Below are 18,143 nucleotides of genomic sequence, written 5' to 3'. Positions count from 1 at the left end.
ATATTTTGTCCCTGACATTTCTAAATTCTGACTTCCCCGAAGCAAGCCTTTCTGCAAAGAGAGATCAAATATAATTATTTTTCCATTGGCTTTTATGAAAACATATGTGGACATTCCAGTTTGTGCAGCACCTCCAATGAACTAAAAGTGCTGTGGAAGACAAAGCCTTGCAAGAAAACCAAGATGAGACACAAAAAAGATATTTGTGATGATACATACTGGAGCAAGCTCTTTTTTCCTCACTTGATTCTTCTGCAAGTTTTGCCTGTATCTGCTTTTCATATGGCTAGCCTAGGGGCAAGGCTTTTTCTGGGCAACATATCCAAAATAAAAATAGACACTAAAACCCAAACATGACTACATTGCAACTGACGGCTCTCTCACACTGAGCCAGAGAACACCATTACATTTAATTCCAATGGCTTCTACCTAAAAATGTTTAAAGTGTTTTCATGCAGCCCAGTAGCAGTCCTCTTTCAGTCAGACCCCCAGGTTCTGATTAATTGCAGGCATCAAGAGCTGCAGACCACCTCATACTTGAGTAGGATCATTCCTCTGAGGAAATAGCAGAATTTCATCACAAAGAAAGGCTGAAAATTTCAACAAGCTTAAATAATTCACATAACCCAGTAAGTTGTACATGTAATTCAGAGACCATCCTGCTGAAGGAGGTTATAAGGAGAACAGTGTGCTTATTTGCCAATGGCAAGGACTAATACTTGAAACAACCACTTACTAAACCCCAAACTGTTATTCTACTCAAGTTTCATGTCATACTGTGCTGGTTTCACCTGGGGTAGAGTTAACTTTCTCCAGAGTGGCTGGTGTGGGGCTATTTTGTATGGGGTACTTGGTTGCTGCTGGGATTAAACCACGACACTTAACGGACATGGGTGGAACTGCAGATGGATGTGCAAGAGCAGCTTGAATTGAAAAAAAAGCCTCCGCTTCTAAGAGGAACTTGCAGTTAACACTGCTAGTCTTTTTTTTTTTTTTTTTTTTTTTTTTTTTTTTTTTTTTTTAAACTAAGGAAGCATCAACCTTTATTTTATGTGAACAAGCCACATTCCTGCTTACAGCTCAGGAGCACTACTTTTTCACTCTGAGTCATTACTCAGGCACACCCTGGAAGAAGCAGGATACAATGGAAAAAAGGAGAAAGAAAAGAAAAATAAACCCCGGTGGCAATGACACAACACTCACTGTCGCCAAGTCAGCAGGGTTGGCCACCCAGGCACCATGGAAAACGCTCACCAGAGCCAGCAGCTGCCTGGTCTTTGCAGCACAGTCACAAAAAGGAGCAGCATTTCCTGACAGAGCCCTATTTCAGATCTGCTTAGCTGAGTGCAGTCAGTTTCTCTTATCACGGTATTTCACTATGCTGTGCCAGACACTTTAGACTCTGCACAGTCTTAGCTCAGGGAAGTGTTAAAAAGTACTTTACAAGATGAATAACACTGAGTTTTCCAGCAAAACTAGTTGTAAAGGGATTTTAAAACTTACACTAAAGCTCAAAGAAAACATCAAGAAAGATTATTTATACTGACAAAAAGGACAAATTTTTCATCTATGACACCCTGTCTAGTGGCAGGAGAACCATGGCCTGTGAAAGCCTTCAAGCTTGCTCACAGAGCTCAAAACTGTCTTGTTTACACAGAAAATCCTTTTTTTAGGGGGGAACAGCATTGATGCTAGTTCACATGAATGTTTTGCTCTTTCCTGCCTTAATTCTACACTTTTCTTAATACAGTCTATCTTTTTGTCCTTGTCAGGGTGCTGAGAACTTCCTAATCTAAAAATCCGTGAGTTGTGCAAGTGGAAGAAACCAGTCTGTGACCACTGCCCAACACAGACTTCTGAGGCTAACCTTCACCTCCTCCTTCATGCTCTGCTGCTGCTTATTACCATTCACTTATGCTCCTTCAGCACATTCAGTCCTAACTCCGTGTGAAATGCTCCACCAGAACCCAAATAAATTCTCTGTACAGCACTGCCCTTGCCCTGTAGCCGAATAAATCTATCCAAAGGCAGGGAGGAAAGTAATTCTCCCTCCCCATCCCCGAAAAGCAGCTTTGGAGGAGTAAGGCAGCCTGAGACCACTAGAGGCCCCAGTAAAACCATCTAACTCCAGCCCAAGTGACTGACAGCAGGGAAATATGCCTGAATTCCCATAAAAGTTGACATTCTGGAAAGCACCATGCTAAGGATGACCCCATTCAGAGTGTAAAATGTGGATGCAGATGTCAGCACCACCTCAGATGCAGATTGTGGCAGATAATGACACTAGGCCAAGCTGGCTTGGGCAGGCTCAGTGCATCTTCAAAAATCATAAACCTGTCACAAGGAAAGTAATTTCATGCAATAAATCACTGGCTAGACCTTAGACTTTCTTTACAGTGCTTATTTGCAACATATCACATCTTCACCTGCATTGGTTTACAGTGAATCTACATTTTTTGATGGAACCAAAAAGCAAAGTAGCTTGACTTCCTCAAAACAAATGCAAATTACCTTACAGCAAAAAACGTGATGTGAAACCTTTTCCAGCTCCAAAACAAGCCACAGATACGGCTCATCTACAAGGATCAGATCGTCACAAACACAAACAATTTGATTAAACAATGTTTTCCCAAATGTTGTTTTCACACGCAGCACCATGGGGAGCTGCAGGGATTCCCTAGGGGTTTGCCTGTTATCCTCAGCCCATTTAATCATTTAATGAATTTAAACTGTAGCAAAAGATAAATGGACTGCAAGCGTTCAAAACATGTAGTAGTACTCCTGGGAGAGAACAAAAGATCTCATTGTACAGCTCCACTAAGTTTATCTGGAGCTCTGGTAGTCTCTCTTTTCCTCCTCTTTGAACAGAAGCTGAATAGAAGCAGGAACGAGAATTGGCTCTGCCGTCACCCCACTGCCAGACTCGCCTCTGTGAATACATTGAGGCTGCATGAGAAGTTATTCACCAACAACAACATGGGCTCTCTCTCTCATTTACCAGTCAACAGACATGTCTCTCAAAGGTCAACTCCATGGCCATCTGGGAGGACTGGCTATGCTGGAAAAAGGCTGGATGGGGTAGGGTCAGAACCAGAGATCAGACCCACACTGCAGTCCGAACAGCTGCCAACTTCTTATTCTAGAAAAATAATACCCGTGGCTTCTCTCTCCTTCCAAGACACATGGAGTTCCTGCTGATCTGTATATTTGGCATAACTATGATACAGATCAAACAGCTAGCAGCTCATTTAAAAGTCTTATTTTAAGAGGAAGATGTTTATGTGTTGGATCTCAGAAATATGGAGTTCTTGAGTTTTCCGTGCTTCTTGGCACAGGCACCCTGGAAAACACTGCAATGGACTTGAAACCTTGGAGAAGATTTGTAAGTATAAAAAATGAGTTAGAGATCACAAATATGTAGTAGGTTAGATGTGAATATTTTCACTGGGTGATGGGTTTTAAATTTGAGGTTTTTAATGTATAGTGGTAGCTAGGGGACAAGATGGAGAATTTTGAGTGGTGTCTTTCTTCTTTTTCATCTTCTTCGCTTCCTGCCTCTTCACGGAAATTAGATACCTTTACCTTTAGATTGGTCAGTTGAAAGTCACTCTAAGGGTCATGGGAATCTATTATTGGGTTAAAAGTATAAATAATATAGGTGTTAAACTCTTATTGGTCTGTTTACCTTTAAAAGGCCTTGAAATAGGCTCAGCTTAGAGCCATTTTTCCTACTTCTAGCAAGAAGCTAGAAGTGCTGCTATGCTTCCTATAAATTTTGATAAAATATAATAAGCAACCAAGTCCGAACATGAGAATCTGGCTCAACTGCCTTTCTAATAATCCTGGACCCGAACAGAAACAGATGAGACTGATGACAAACCACTAATTAGTGATGCAGAAAAGCCCAATAAAGCGTTAAACACTCTTACATTTATGTTATTTGTTACCAGTCTGGAAACATGCTCATTTCAAATACATTGCATATTATATCACTGTGCATTGTTTGCTTAGCCTGGTATATCACTAGAAATAAGAAACCAAACCAAATCTAGAAAGCCTTCAAAACTAAGAGTCAGTTTTCCCAACATTTTGGTCACTGTTTGCTTAGAGCCACACTACCACTGATGTGGCTTCCCATAGTTTCTGGTATCTCCATATACATGGATTTTCTCCCACCTGCACTACAACCCAGAATACAAAAGCATATCTCTTTCCATTGCATGGTCTTGGCAGACAAATCCAAAGTTTTTTTAAAAGATTACTAAAAAAAATATTTTAAAAATTGCAATTAAGTGAAAGACAAATAAGACAAAATTCATTAAATTTACCCCAACTTGTTTTACCACTAAATGAACATGCACTACCAGCCAGCTTAATGATGAAGCACTATTTCAATCAGAAATTCTCCCTTCACTTGAGAATGGTTCTTGCAAACTTTAAACACACAAGATTTTTTTAAAAAAATCTCTATACAAGTTTTGTTTCTATTGACGCATCCATGTATATTTTATACAAGCAACCTCCTGTTTCATAGGCTGCCTTGAGAAAACACATTAAATGCACTTTTAAGTTCTGTTAGGAATGCACTATTAAGAATAATTGCGTCACGCAGGCCTTCACAGCATCTGTGTTGCCCTAATAGAAAAGCAGAAAGGGGCAGCAACAAGTGCAGTACCATCCTCCAAGCATTTTGGCAGATTCTTGCTTTGGCAAAGTCTGTAGCAGCAACTATTGCCTCAACTATGGTCAAGGAAAAATAGGTAGACATTAGAAAGTACTAATATTGGTCAGGCACTGACTCTGCAGAAGACACTGGAGGTAGGAAGGGCTTCATCAGTATTTCTTTTTTTCCTATCTATGCTATTAACCCCTTTGGTCTAATTATTTTTTCAAGCACGTTAGGGGGACAGTTAGAAATTCAAATGGAGGGGTGTCCCCGAAGTATCCTCAATGTATTTTTATCTCTGTCAATATGGCTGTACAAAATGGCAGAGTGACAGATGAGCAGCAGGTACTACAATCAATTACAACTCCTCACCTTTCCTCTTCATTTTTGCTGCTCTTCAACAACACATTAACACTTTCAATCAAAGAATAATGAATTGAAGGAAGTCACAAGAGTAGATTTGATTTCACTTAGATTGTATGTTCAGTGTCTTTGAAACAGTAGATATGTTGTCTTTTGCTCCTCTGCCCTCAACAGACCACAAACATGGAAAGTGAAAAAATATTACTGCTTCCCTAGAAGGTTTCTAATCTTGAGCTAAACTACAGAAACACTTTCCCCACACTACTGCAAAACGCCTGGGAAACCCTTAAGGACAAGAACTTCATGATGTCCAGACAGACACATTTCGTTCTGGCCTAATGTTTAGTGTTTAATTTTTCATACTTTGCAATAGCTAAAGCAAAACAGCTGTATCATATTCAGGGAGGAAACAAAGACATACCCAAAGCCAGCTAGCTAGAGCACATTCACTGTTATTATTTATTTGCAAAAAAACCCCAACCATTAAAAACCCCAAAAACAAACAAACAAAAACAAAATAAACCACCAAAACAATGCCTCCTCAAAACAAAAAACAAAAAAACACCAAAAAACCCCAAATCAAACAAACAAGAACATCCACAAACCAGTAAGGCTATGCAAATGCTCAAGTATTGTATTAAAAGACATCCAGTCCACAAACAGGACTTTGAACTACTGCTAAAAATATGATTTTGAAGTTTCTCATCTATGTGTTTAAGGCTGACAAGTACCAAAGCTCTGAACAGAAAAGCCACATAAATGTGTCTGTGTTTGGAGCAAGAGCTTTGGGGAAGGTTAGAGGGGAAACCCTTCAGGTCACTGTGATGCATTTTCACCATGCACACATGGGGCAAAGTTTCATTTTCACACTCAAATACTAAAGCCACATTAAACCAGCTCTAAGACAAAGATGAAGCTAAGTCCTCCATGTCTCGTATCATGTTTTATGTGCATGCCACATTAAGTACATAAAGTAATTTACCATCTTTGCTCATCTAATAGCCAGAGCTCCCTCAGATTAGGGGGATAGTGACAAATATGTATGTTATCTATAAACTGCTACTTGCCAATAGCAAAAATTGTAAAGCAGCAATATGAAACACAAACCTTAAGTGCTCTGCACCACACTGCTGGTGGGATTCTGGTCTATCTGTAATCTTAGCACAATAAAAATTACACATGAACTCAGGGTGCTGAGTCCCAAGTCAAAGTCTCGTATCAGATGACAAATAACTGACCTGTGTTACCCATGTGCAGGTAGGGGAGAAAGATAAGAGTGAAGAGGAAGTTAATTGCATTCCAGCTGCTGAAAACCTCATTATCTCTGTACCTTTTAATTGATGTGGTTTTGCTTCCACATCACCTTCCCTGAACTGCTCCTCTAGTGGCCTCAGGCTCTTTCCTCCCCACCTTCCAACAAGGGTTAAACAGAGTGATTCAGAAGCTGGATTCCTCTGCACCTCTAACAGAGGGAGTCAAAATGTCACTGAGTTATATAATGCTGACAGAAACGTGACTACCTGAAGAACAGGTTTGAATATAGAATGTAAAACATTTATAAGAGCGATTACATACCAGAACAAAGTAGTGCATCCTTCACAGGCTATGGCAGCCTCTCCCATCTCTAGGAGATACTGCTTTCTTTATTCATCCTTACACTTCACTGCAGAAAACAAACTAACAAGAAAAAGCACTTTGGAACAATTTGCCTTCTTGGTGAGAGCTGAGCAGTTTGATCCACACCCCCACAGGGTTTGATCCCTGGCCTGCATGGCACCCTGTGTTTCAGCAGCACTGAGAAGGAATCCTGCAGGCACTACCAGGAAAAATTTCATCAAGGGGGAATACTCAGCTAAGACGACACATACAAATGAGACCAAGGGCATACCAAGCCAAGTCAGACTAAAGACCACTGTTCACTGCACCCAGACTGCCCCTTCAAAGCTGAAACTCTTTTCAAAGGACTGAGAAACACATTAGCTTGAATTCACTAGCGCACACAAAGCCCTAGTTTAGAAAGATGCCTGATCCACCACCTGACTCAAGCTATGAAAAGGAAAGTATACCCACAGACCTTTTTTCTGTCATGTATAGGGACGCATGAGCCTCCAGATGCCAAAAGGCAAGAAGGCAGATGTCTAGACAACCCCTAAGGGGTGAACATCTCTATTAAGACATTTTCTCCTTTTCTTTTCTGGTGATATACCCAGTCTGCATGACCCAGAACCTTTTAAAACCTACTGTTACAGCACCTTCTCCCCTGCCGTACAGTGATTTTTACATCTATACTGCCTCTAACAGCAACTGCACATTGTGAAGTCTGTGTTCAGAGTCCACTTTAAATGCAGACTAAGTTTTAGAGCCCAGTCCCTGTTCTGCCTCCTAAAGACACTTACCAAAGCACATTCCTTACAAGTAAGCCAAACAAACAGAAAAGTGTTTGGATAACTAAGGAGTTTCCTTTTTGTTTGAAAACAGAGGTCCAGCAAGCGTGTGCTCTTGCAGTGTCACCCAGGGAGTTCAGATGTAGGCAGCCAAAAAGATGAGTTCTGATCATAAAGGCCATTGTTACATGTAAGAGGAAAGATACAGAATCACTCATGTCTCAAGATCATGGGTAAAAAAACAAAATAAAACACCACTACGAACAAAACAACCAAAAGAAAAATTCTCAACCAACTAGAATGCCTTATCGGGGATAGCTCTAAAATCAGGGATATGTTTCTAGAAACATTTCAAGATAACAGCCTTCTACAAGACACAAAAAGATAGAGTTTGTAGGTGCCAAAGGGAAAAAAAAATGCACTGAATGTACTTCAAACAAGCATGTTTCATTATTGACTTCAAGAATGTGAAGTTACCTACTTTCATTCATTCAAACACTACTGCTCTGGTGCCAGGAACACAGCACCAGCAGAGACAACCCAAGCACAGAAGAAACCACAAGAATTACCTTTTTACTGACAGAGGTCAGCCCAGGGGTTATCCTGTACTGAAAGGAGCAAGTATTACAGTAAGACACAATAATTAAACAGGAAATTCTCTGGTAACATCTGTCAATGTTTGGATCCAGCAACTACCACTGGATTTTTCCTACCCAATTACCCAAAAACTTATGTTAGATGATACAACTTACCAGAATTCAACCTTTATATTTAAATGAAAGAAAACAAATTGCAGTTATAGTATTTTTAACTCAAAGCATTCATATTGCAGGTTAACTAAAACAGTCCCATCTGAATTACATCCTTTATACCTGACATTTGAACTTCCCACACTGGAAACTGGAAAGTGAAAAAAACTGAAGAGGGGGGTAGAACATTATTCTTTCCACTCTTTATCATGATTTAACTAGAATTTCATCCTGAAAGATACTTCCAGTTTTCCTGATGACCCTCTTACCCCATTTCAACATATACTGTATGAAGATTCCCCCATTCCCAAATATTATCACAGTAACATTTTAAGCTCTTACACTGTTCTTTCACGTACCCCTCCCATATCATAGGAACACTTCATGTATCTATCAATTCTTATCCCTGTAACATGCAACCCTTGAAGTTTTTAATTAATTTCATTAGTATACATTTTATTGCAATTCCCTTAACAGAGCACAGAGTGTATTTTTAGCAGCTATCAGAAAAGCTGTGTGTAAATGGTGGCTTAGTCACCCCAGAAACAGTATATGCATAGCTATACAACCCAAAATAGACCCAAAACATCATCTTCCAACAGAGCTGATCTTCTGCAGAAAAAGACCTTCCCAGTAAAGGACCAGAGCTTCCTCCTTTATTTCAAACCCTGATCAGACACCCAAGATACAGAACAGTTTTGAATAAGAAGCTTAAGATGCGTAATAGTTTCCTCTCTTATTATAAAGACTTTATGTTTGCCTTGTAGATACCTTGTGTTGCCATATGAGCTGGTTCCTTCTACTGCAGTACCAGCACTTTTGCTGCAAAGCTCTTTTTAAAGTTATAGGCTTATAAAAAAAACCCAAAAGAAACCCCAGTAGAATAAAATCCTTCTTCCCCTGAATGCAGGAGTCAGGTTTGCTTATCAGCTGAACTGGATCCACACTGTTCACAACAGCCCAAATTTTAATATTGCTGCTTCTGGATGGAAAGGGTTGGGTTTTTTTTCCCTTGCTCAATCATTTATTCATTAAGAAACACGATTTCAGGGAAAACTAAACTATTCATGAATATGGGCTGAATTTACAGAAGGGTTCACTCGAGGACATCCCCCGCCAAGGCGGGAGATGGAAGGGAACTATTTTGGTGCTGACAAAAACGTTCAGATGCTGAGCAGAGAAACAAAAGCCGAGGCAACAAAGGCAACATTCAGCCCCAATGCGGTGACTGTGGCCCCCAATAGCCACACGGTCACAGCACCCGGCTGGCACACGGCAGATCCAGGTTAGAATCTCTTTGCTGCCTGGCCACAGAGGGAAGGGCAAAGAGAGAATCAGACCCGCCCTCCCCCGTGTGCCCAGTTGTCCTTAATCACCACCAAGCCTGGAACGCATTCCTGCCCGGGACAGAGCCGAGGTCAAGCCCTAATGAAGAAAATGTTTCAACAAAACTCAAATAGGGATGTGCCACTGGAAAGAGCATGGGCTGCCTCTTTTCTCCCACTCTTTCCCTCAACTCCTTCCCCTGGGGCTCTTGGGTTTAAACACAAACCACACAGGCAAAAAAGATGCCCAAGGTAAACCAATCTAACATGAGGTCACACTAAACAGTTAAATTACCCTAAACTATCCAAATTGTGGATTTGTGTTGCTGTAAGACTTCCCCCTATTCTCAGCCTCCACCCCCATCCCCACTATCTAGTGGAATTTTTCCACGATTTTTCCCTTTGAAAATGTTTTTTTGAGAGAGAAAGCTATTTTCCCATATCCATGCCACCAAATGCAAAAATAAAGATGTAGATTTTTTTGTTTGTTTTCTTTTCGTGTTGTACTAAAAAAGAAAATCTGGCCACTGCAGAACTGTGTGCAGTTCAGTGAGGGTGAGTCTGGGACACATTCACATTTTATTAGCACCTAGAAGCCAACAGCTTTGGGAGCAGAAAATCCGGTAAAAACAATAAATAAACATTAAAAAGAAGTACAGGCGAAAGGCATTTGTTTGCACACCAGGGTGAGGCGGCAGCAGAGTACTAAAGACATAAATTATTCTTTTTCCTTTCTGTTTAGTTTTCTGCATAATCCCTCTAAATAGCAGTGATTTGGGGAACAGCATTAAATTCCTCTTTCAGAGGCCGCTCTGTACACACCTCTTATTCAAAAGCTGTTAGAGCACAATGGGAAGAATTGTATTTGTTACTTTCTGCTGCTCAGGGTGAAACTAAATCTGCTCAACAAGCCTGCATGGAGACACCTAAAACACATCCACCAAAATTAAAAGCCTGGGGGAGGAGGAATCTGAAACTTAATCCCAGCTTTGATGATAGGCAAAAATAGTAGGAAGTTAGACCCAAAAGTCATTTAATTATAAGCAGGACAACGATATGAAGTGGCAGCAGTGAAATCATTATGCAATGCTCTGACTCACACCATGTATGCATAGCAAAGCAAGATTCTCCTGCCTGGGGTATTTTGGGAATCTGCATTCTAATATGCGCTGCAATTGCGGCATTCCAGCCTTCTGAATTAGGCCCAAATAGCTCCTTTTATTATGGTACCTCTACTGAAGAAAAAATACTGTGTTGCAGGCGCAGTTTCTTACCTAGAAAGTGACCATTCATACACAAAAATACTCTTTCAGTACCCATACAGCTTTCATGAGGCATTATACCCAATTATGTCCTAGCAGGGCTGCCTGTTAGTGATTACTCAAGAGACTGGATGTTTCCAGCTCTATGGCTTTGGACACAACTTGCTATCAGCTGGAAGTGCTGCCCCATTTACTCATCTCGCATCTTTATGATCGATCTTGAAATTTAGCTCCACCCCATCTGATGATAGCAAAAGGTAAATAATTAAATATAAAAGGAAGGCTAGCTGCTGAGGTCAAACTGAGTTTTTGCATTTCTACCACAGAGCAGCTTCTGTGAACTGCTTTTCTCACCTGCTGCTCTGACACCTGGCCAAGCTGGAAGGACCTTCTTCCCAGCCCCACTTCCCAGTGCTGAGCAGGTACAGCAGCAGCCACTTGGCACAGGAGATCAGGCAGAAGCAGAGGAAAGCCTCCACCCTGCGGCACAGCTTTTTCAATCACCACTCAGCCCCAAGACTTCTAAAAACAACATCAAGACAATGAAAGATCTCAGTGATATAATGGGAGCCAAAACTGCCTTTTTTTTTTTTTAATGTGCACACAAATGAATCAAAAGTTCCTGTCCAATAATGTCTTCCAGCACACAACTCCCAGCCAGTGGCACATGCCAGGCTGGGGTGGAGAGCTCCAGGCATTTACAGCTCTAACTGGAAGAACACCCAGTGCCTGGCAGTATCAAGAGTCTTATTTCCTAATTTCCACTCTCAAAACAGTTAGTGAAGAAAGAAGTGTGTGTGTGTAGAAATATTTTATATATATATATATTTGTTATGTAGGTATTAAAAAAGGATTTGTATGGTTTAAGAAAAATCAGCATTTGAGATGTCTTTTCTGTTATTGATTCTGGACTAATGTTCTTATAAGCAGCAAATTTTTTTTGCAGAATCTCTTGTTTTCCTTAATGCCGGAGAGTTGCTTTAAAATAATAGGGGGAAAAAAATAATATTTAGCATTTTCCCAAAGTTCTAACCCCATCAGCAAGAGCAAGGCATTAAATACATAAATAGCCTGGTAAGTGCATAGTATAAATTACACATCATCTCAGGGCTACTATCTGAAAGAAAACTATTAATATCAAAAACGAAATGTGGCGAAGGTGATAAGGGTTGCACTCGACATATTTCTGTATCTACTTTTGAAGAACAAGTGCCTCACACAAAAATGTTGTACCAGATGCTCTCCCCACACTCCCGTTTTATTCTCCATGGGCAGCTCTCCCAGCCCCACTGGTATTTGGCTCCTCCTGAAGCCATGACAGCTTTTAATCGAGAATAGTGGCTAACAACACATACTCTGGGGTTTGGAGGGGAGAGGGGTCCCCCCCCAAAAGCCAATACACGGAGTTTCAGGATGTTAAGGCAGGAAGATGCATGACCAGCATGCTGCAGAGGGGTTCAACCCAGCACAACAGGGACATGGGTGCCCCAGTCTCCACCTTGCTTGAGCTTTTCAGAGTAATTGCACCAGCAGGAGCTGCAGTGTTCCCTCATTCAACTGGACATTTGACACTCAGAAGGTCCTACATTGCCAAATACAAAAGAACGCAAATTTCCAGGCAGCGTGCACTATTTCTGTGAAGCACATTTTTATTATAGTTATAGGAAGTTACTGAGAAGTAAGATCTCAGGAAGCTGAGAAGAGGAACCAGATCTTTGAGGGACTAACAAGAATCAGAAGAGCTGCAATAGGATTGCTAAAACAGAAAAAGTAGATCCTTTAACGGCAGGATTAAACCTTGTACTTCAGTTATAAAGCCAATCCTGTGCTCAGGGGAGGTGGAGAGCTAACATGGAATCTCTCTCCATAGCTGAATTTCAAGTTCCTTTATTCTGTCAGAGGTGGAGGTATCTACCTCTCACAGGCACTTCCCCTCTTGCTGCACAGTTCAAGCGAGGGGTGAATGCAGCCTCCATGCCCCCCATGAAAGCAGCTTGAGTGAATAACAGGAAAAGAGAAGAGGGCTCCCTGAGCAGCCAAGGCTCCACTCACTCTGCCGAAGCTGGAAACTCCAACCTCAGCCCGGCTGTTCTGTGTCTGCCAAAAGCCTTTGAAGTGAATTCTTTGAAGCTGGCCAGAAGCGGCTCTGAATTGGGGAGAGAGCGACAAGGAGGGTGGATGGGGGCCGGCCAGGGGCTTTGATTCCCACACAGTGGAGTCCAAGACAAGCTTGGATTCAGCAGATAAATAGTGCATTTTTTAAACAAGTCACCATTCATTTTACAGGTAAAAGGAGACGTAAATCCTAACTCATGTTCACAAGATGACCCATGGGCCAATCTGCAAGTCTCAACAAGTGCTACAAGATACAGAAGTATGCACTTATTTCAGCCTCACACTGCTACAAACATCATCCCTCAAAAAACACCTCTATGACAGGACTGGACTAGGTACCAAAGCCCTTCACTGTGCGTACTTCTGCAGAAATGACTGACAATTCCCTTAAAGCTCTCTGTAGCGTTTCTGTTACAGGGACAAAAGGAGCTCTTAAAGCAAGTTTGAGTTTCTCAGGGGCAAGTAATAGTGGGAACCATGTAAAACTGGCATTTTCTGGACTCCTTCTGCAAAGGGCATCTCTGATCCTCATTTTCAGTACTTAACGTAGTATCACACACTGTAATTCCAAGGGTTACATCTTCGGAGAGTAGCAATAAGAAGTCTGGCTTAAAGTAACAGCCTGCCTTAAAGCAACCTTGCTCCACTGGGATCTGGCAATACATTATCCCTCTGAGGAAGGAGCAAACGAACATGATAATAAAACCAGCTGAAAGTATTACATACTAGTAACATTTCATCGCCCTTATGACACCTGAGGACCAAAGGAGGCAGTGACTACAGTGCTGAACGCACACAGGCAGTTTTTCAGCAAACTGATGAATGGGAATTCATGAAGTTTCTGTTGCACAGAGTAAGGAATGAGGCACAGCAGGCAGCCAGCATTTGGCCCACAGAACTATAAAAATGTTAGACATGATTTGATCATTCAAAAAACAAACAAAAAAAACCCAAAGCTCAAATGGAACCAGTTACACATAAAAGACTGCACCAGGAATGAAGTGCCTGAAATTCTGGGATGGTGGATTTAGTCATACTCAAGTATTGCTTCTGTCTTCCCTTTCCCAAAAGCTGTATATTCTTTAATACAATTAATTTCTCTTATAATTTAGAGCTTATTGTAGAAGTGTTTTTCATTCAGTCCCTGACCAACTGCATGTAACAACCAAGAGGACAGATGAAGATTTTTGTTTCACAAGCTCTCTTGCTGCATTTTATAACCATTTCTCATAGACCTTTTGACAAGCCAGTATTTTTAATAATCTTGGTAAGGAAAAGGAACTTGTCAACACTATTTCCTCTTTATTTGCTCATCTAATTCAGTGGCTTTTTGCAACAGACTAAATCAAATGACTTTCAATTTTGAAATCTAAAAACACTTTGCAGCCTGTGTTTAACACATTAAGATTTAGAGTACATGAATTATTTGATATGCAACACAGCAATGTCTCATAGTGAAAGGAAAACCTTTCCCTATAACAAAAAAGATGCAGGATTTATTGTACAGCCCTTAGTATGAAGCTCTTTAAGGCTGCTAGAAATGGTGCAAGTTTCTATATTTTTTGTATCTCAGTGAGTTGTACATTAAATTTGCAGAGTTCACAGACAAGTTGCTACTGTTACTCTATTCAACCTCACTGGGTTGTGGTTTTCTGTTTTGCTTTACTTTTTAATTAATTACTTCAGATCTGCAATTTGACATAACAGTTCCACTGGGCTGCTTTTAGGAACACTTCTCCTTGCCTATAGAAGCATAACTTGTTAGAAATTACATGAAGAAATATTACAGTTCTAGTGCAGGAAGAAGAGGTTACTCAAAATAAGCACAGTGGCAAATGTGTTAAGCAGAAATACACTTAACTGGCCTGCTAGCCACCGCCCCTTACTGAAACCACGGAGATCCTTATGCAAAGTAGCTTCAGTTAACATCACTTTAAAAACCACCCAGTACCATTTTAAAAACTTTCCGTTTCAACAGTGTTTAACCAGACAAAGTATGGTTCTCAGCATTAAGACAGTTTCCAGACATAAGAATTACTTCTCCTCACGGACACCACAACACACAAATGAAAAGATTTTGAGCTAGACCCTGAGCTAAGCCCTCAAGTTGTGTATTTAGCACGTCATCAACACAATGAGCCAATAAACTGCTGCCCTTTCCTTCCATGCTTTGTTTTTAAAGGCCTTATTGTATTTCATTTCAGTTTACTTAAGCAAGATTTCTATTGCTGCTGGTACAGAAACAGGCAAAACTTGTTATCTTTGCAAATACAAAAAAGGCCTCAAAAATACATCCATATACATTAATTGCTCTGACCTTACAACTTAAAACTGGTTTGTTCACTCTAATCAGCAACCACAAATCAATATGCCTTCCAACCGTGACAAGTTATGGAAATGAACGACATCAGGAGCAGCACTTGGAACATTTTCCTTTTATTTTCCCTGATAAACTCCAAGATCATCAAGAAATCCAGACAATACACCAGTTGTAAAACTATTACTGAGCTCACAGCATTTCCTCAAACATATAACCTTTAGGAAGACTTTCACACTGAAGAAAACTTCACACTAATGAAAAAGCTGAAGGGTAATTACTTCACATTGTGAGGATTTGCTGCAACCTCACAGACACTGAACAATAGATCTGAGAGTAGCTTATAAAGATTTTCTCAGATGAGCAGCTCAAGTTCTGATGCACACACAGGTGTCAGCAAGTACTGTCTTGACAAAATTTCTATTGCCTGCTTTCTGAAACGCCCCAGACATTCAAAATAAAGACATGTGACTCATTTTCCCAACCAACTGCTTACAAAGATTATTGATTTCATGGGTCATTAGAACCATTCCTGCTTTTTTCATTGTCTCTGCTGCAGAGTGGGGACGGGAGCTCCGCTCTTTCAAAATAATTATGAATTTAAGAGCAGCAATGACAGAGGAGAGAGGGGAAAAGAAGGAAAAAAAAGGCGGGTGGGTGACAGAGATGACGTGGAACAGAACACCAGTAGTTTCAGCACAAGAATTCCCAAAATACACCAAGGAATGCCAAGCCTTCTCTTTCTTCCCAAAGCACTAAGAGGCAACAGCAAACAAGAGGAAGAGTTAGATAAGGAAAGAGCTGCAGCAGAGCTGGGAACTGTGTTTGCTGTTTGCTTCCCTAGTTGTGGGTAAACATCCAAGCATTTGTATGATTAACTTATCTTCATCATCAAATTTCTGTGTAAATTTGCCTATATCAGAACATTTCATCTTTGTATAGAGTGGGGTTCGCTGCTTTTTAAAAATTCTTTTATTTCAGAAGCCTAAAAAACATGGGGAAAAGACTATTTTATTCTCTGATTACTATTTTCATGGGGAAACTCAAATGAAATATGGTCAACAACACCTCAAAAAGCTCATAACAGGTAACCTACATCCATAAAACAGGCCTGCTTATATTATGAACAACTGTATATAGTCCTTCTCTGCAGCAGCACAGTACTAATGCTTTGGCTGAGAACTTAGAGCAGGAAGAGGTGTCAAGTGACAATGGGAGAAAAGAACTTTTCTTCAGCTCTGCTCTTCCCACTCCAACCTGAGATTATTATTTCGATCCTCTCTAGAAGGACTAAGTTTTGCATTCTGAGATCTGCTCTCTGTGAATGAAGCAAGCCCCTCTCTCTGTAGGGGGCTACAGACAAGGGGGAAGCTTTTCTCCCATTCCTGATTTCACAGAACACTCCCACAATCGCTGACATCAAACAGCCTGGTGCTCCAGCAGCCAGGCCCAAATTCCTACCCATGCACACAGTGCCCCTTGCAAACCTCTACTCTGCCCCTTTGCTGCTCTTTTTCAGGTGCAGGATGCAGGCAAGTGGCAAGTTCCACTGTGGAAATTTAAAACATTACTGAGCCAAGCTACCAGTCCAGTCCCTGTCAGGCAAAGCAGGTAATAAATTACCAGGGCAAATTTTGTCAAAGGACCTTTCGAATCCTTTGGAAAATCCCAACTGCCTGACTGCTCTGATTAATATAGCCCAGACAGGAGTTCTAGCTCAGGAGCCACCTGCAACAACCTGAGAGAGGAAACTGCACCACAAAAAGAGCCCCAGGTTCACCTCACCTAATATCTCTCTTTAAACATGTCCCACAAAAACAAGACCCAAAACTCATGATGGGCTTTCCCTACCACTTTTGTTCAAACAGTTAAGTGCCATGCTCCAAATGGAGGCAAAAAGAAAAATTCAAAGGCACAAAAATCACATTGAATAAAGTTTGCAGTACTCCTGCCTATTTTCATATCACAATTTTCACTGAGACCTTGTTCATAGCTACAGATAAACACAAAATAAAGGTGGAGGGCACATAGGTGGACATAACATTTACAAGCGAAAACATCTGGCAACAGTAGCTTGAAACTGCCAGAGCCATAGAAAGGACTTCAGCCTGCTTTGGAGCTTTTCCTGGTAACAACTAACAGGCTTTAGGCTCAATCTCCTAACCACAAGTAATTCCTTACCAACATGACTACAAGAAAAGTCTAAAAATCACCTTTCTTGTCAAAAAAAGTAATAAACATCTTAGACAATATGAATATTAAGCCTCAAATGAAACAAAATGCGTTTGGGGAAACAGATAAGAGCCTTTGGCTAAAATAAACAACTAAGAAACAAAAATTAATTCCCTAATGTAAACTGGAGGAGGAAGCAAAAACATTTGCCAGTAGATTCCCATGTTCTGACCTCCACATGAACTCTAAGTAACCAGTCTGCAATTTCTAACAGCAACAAGAAAGGAAAGTGCATAGGAAGATACTAAAGGATCCCAGTCCTTCCAACTTTTGCTAAGCAAACAGGAACAAGTCAACTGCAGAAACAAAGAAAAAAAAAAAAACCAACCAGACTTTATACTGCACAAAGCTGCAGCTCTTTGTAGCAAATCACCAAAATACTTCATTGCAGTCACTACAGGTGGAACACTGCAAGTCACATACCTATACATGCCTTGGGAACCAAGGCCCAACCCCAACTGATTTTATTCTCCAATCTATGTATGCCTTGGGGTTTAGCTACGTCATCAGTTCAAGGAAAAACCAGCTTGATTTAGAAATGCCAGATACTGGATAATCTATCATAACCCAATGTTAATGATTCCCCAACTTAATCAGTGTTAGCATAATCACCCATATCTACTCCAAAAAAGAATGTATCAACAGACAAACTACTTTAGGGTACCTTAACGTGAGGATTTTATAGGCTGAAATAAATAACAAAGCCCAACGGCACCCACTGAACATGCCA

At 40.7% G+C, this 18,143-nt stretch overlaps 1 protein-coding gene across 3 annotated transcripts in view; it reads right to left on the bottom strand.

Moving 5' to 3' along the window:
- Positions 1-18,143, bottom strand: part of PTPRJ (protein tyrosine phosphatase receptor type J) — a 72,250-nt gene that overhangs the window by 31,104 nt on the left and 23,003 nt on the right. Inside the window, exon 1 of one of the 3 annotated variants that reach the window (XM_088166638.1) lies at positions 6,605-6,637. The exons of the other annotated variants lie outside the window; for them this stretch is intronic. Coding sequence (XP_088022764.1) covers positions 6,605-6,622 — 18 coding nt within the window. The 5' untranslated portion in view covers positions 6,623-6,637. Of the gene's footprint in view, positions 1-6,604; positions 6,638-18,143 lie in introns of those variants that run through there. 3 annotated transcript variants of the gene reach the window in all.

This window comes from Sturnus vulgaris, chromosome 6 (assembly GCF_052056855.1).
Source record: "Sturnus vulgaris isolate bStuVul1 chromosome 6, bStuVul1.hap1, whole genome shotgun sequence".
In the NCBI taxonomy this organism is placed as follows: domain Eukaryota; kingdom Metazoa; phylum Chordata; class Aves; order Passeriformes; family Sturnidae; genus Sturnus; species Sturnus vulgaris.
The sequence above is the reverse complement of the archived record's forward strand: the minus strand, read 5'-3'. Positions and strand labels throughout refer to the sequence as shown.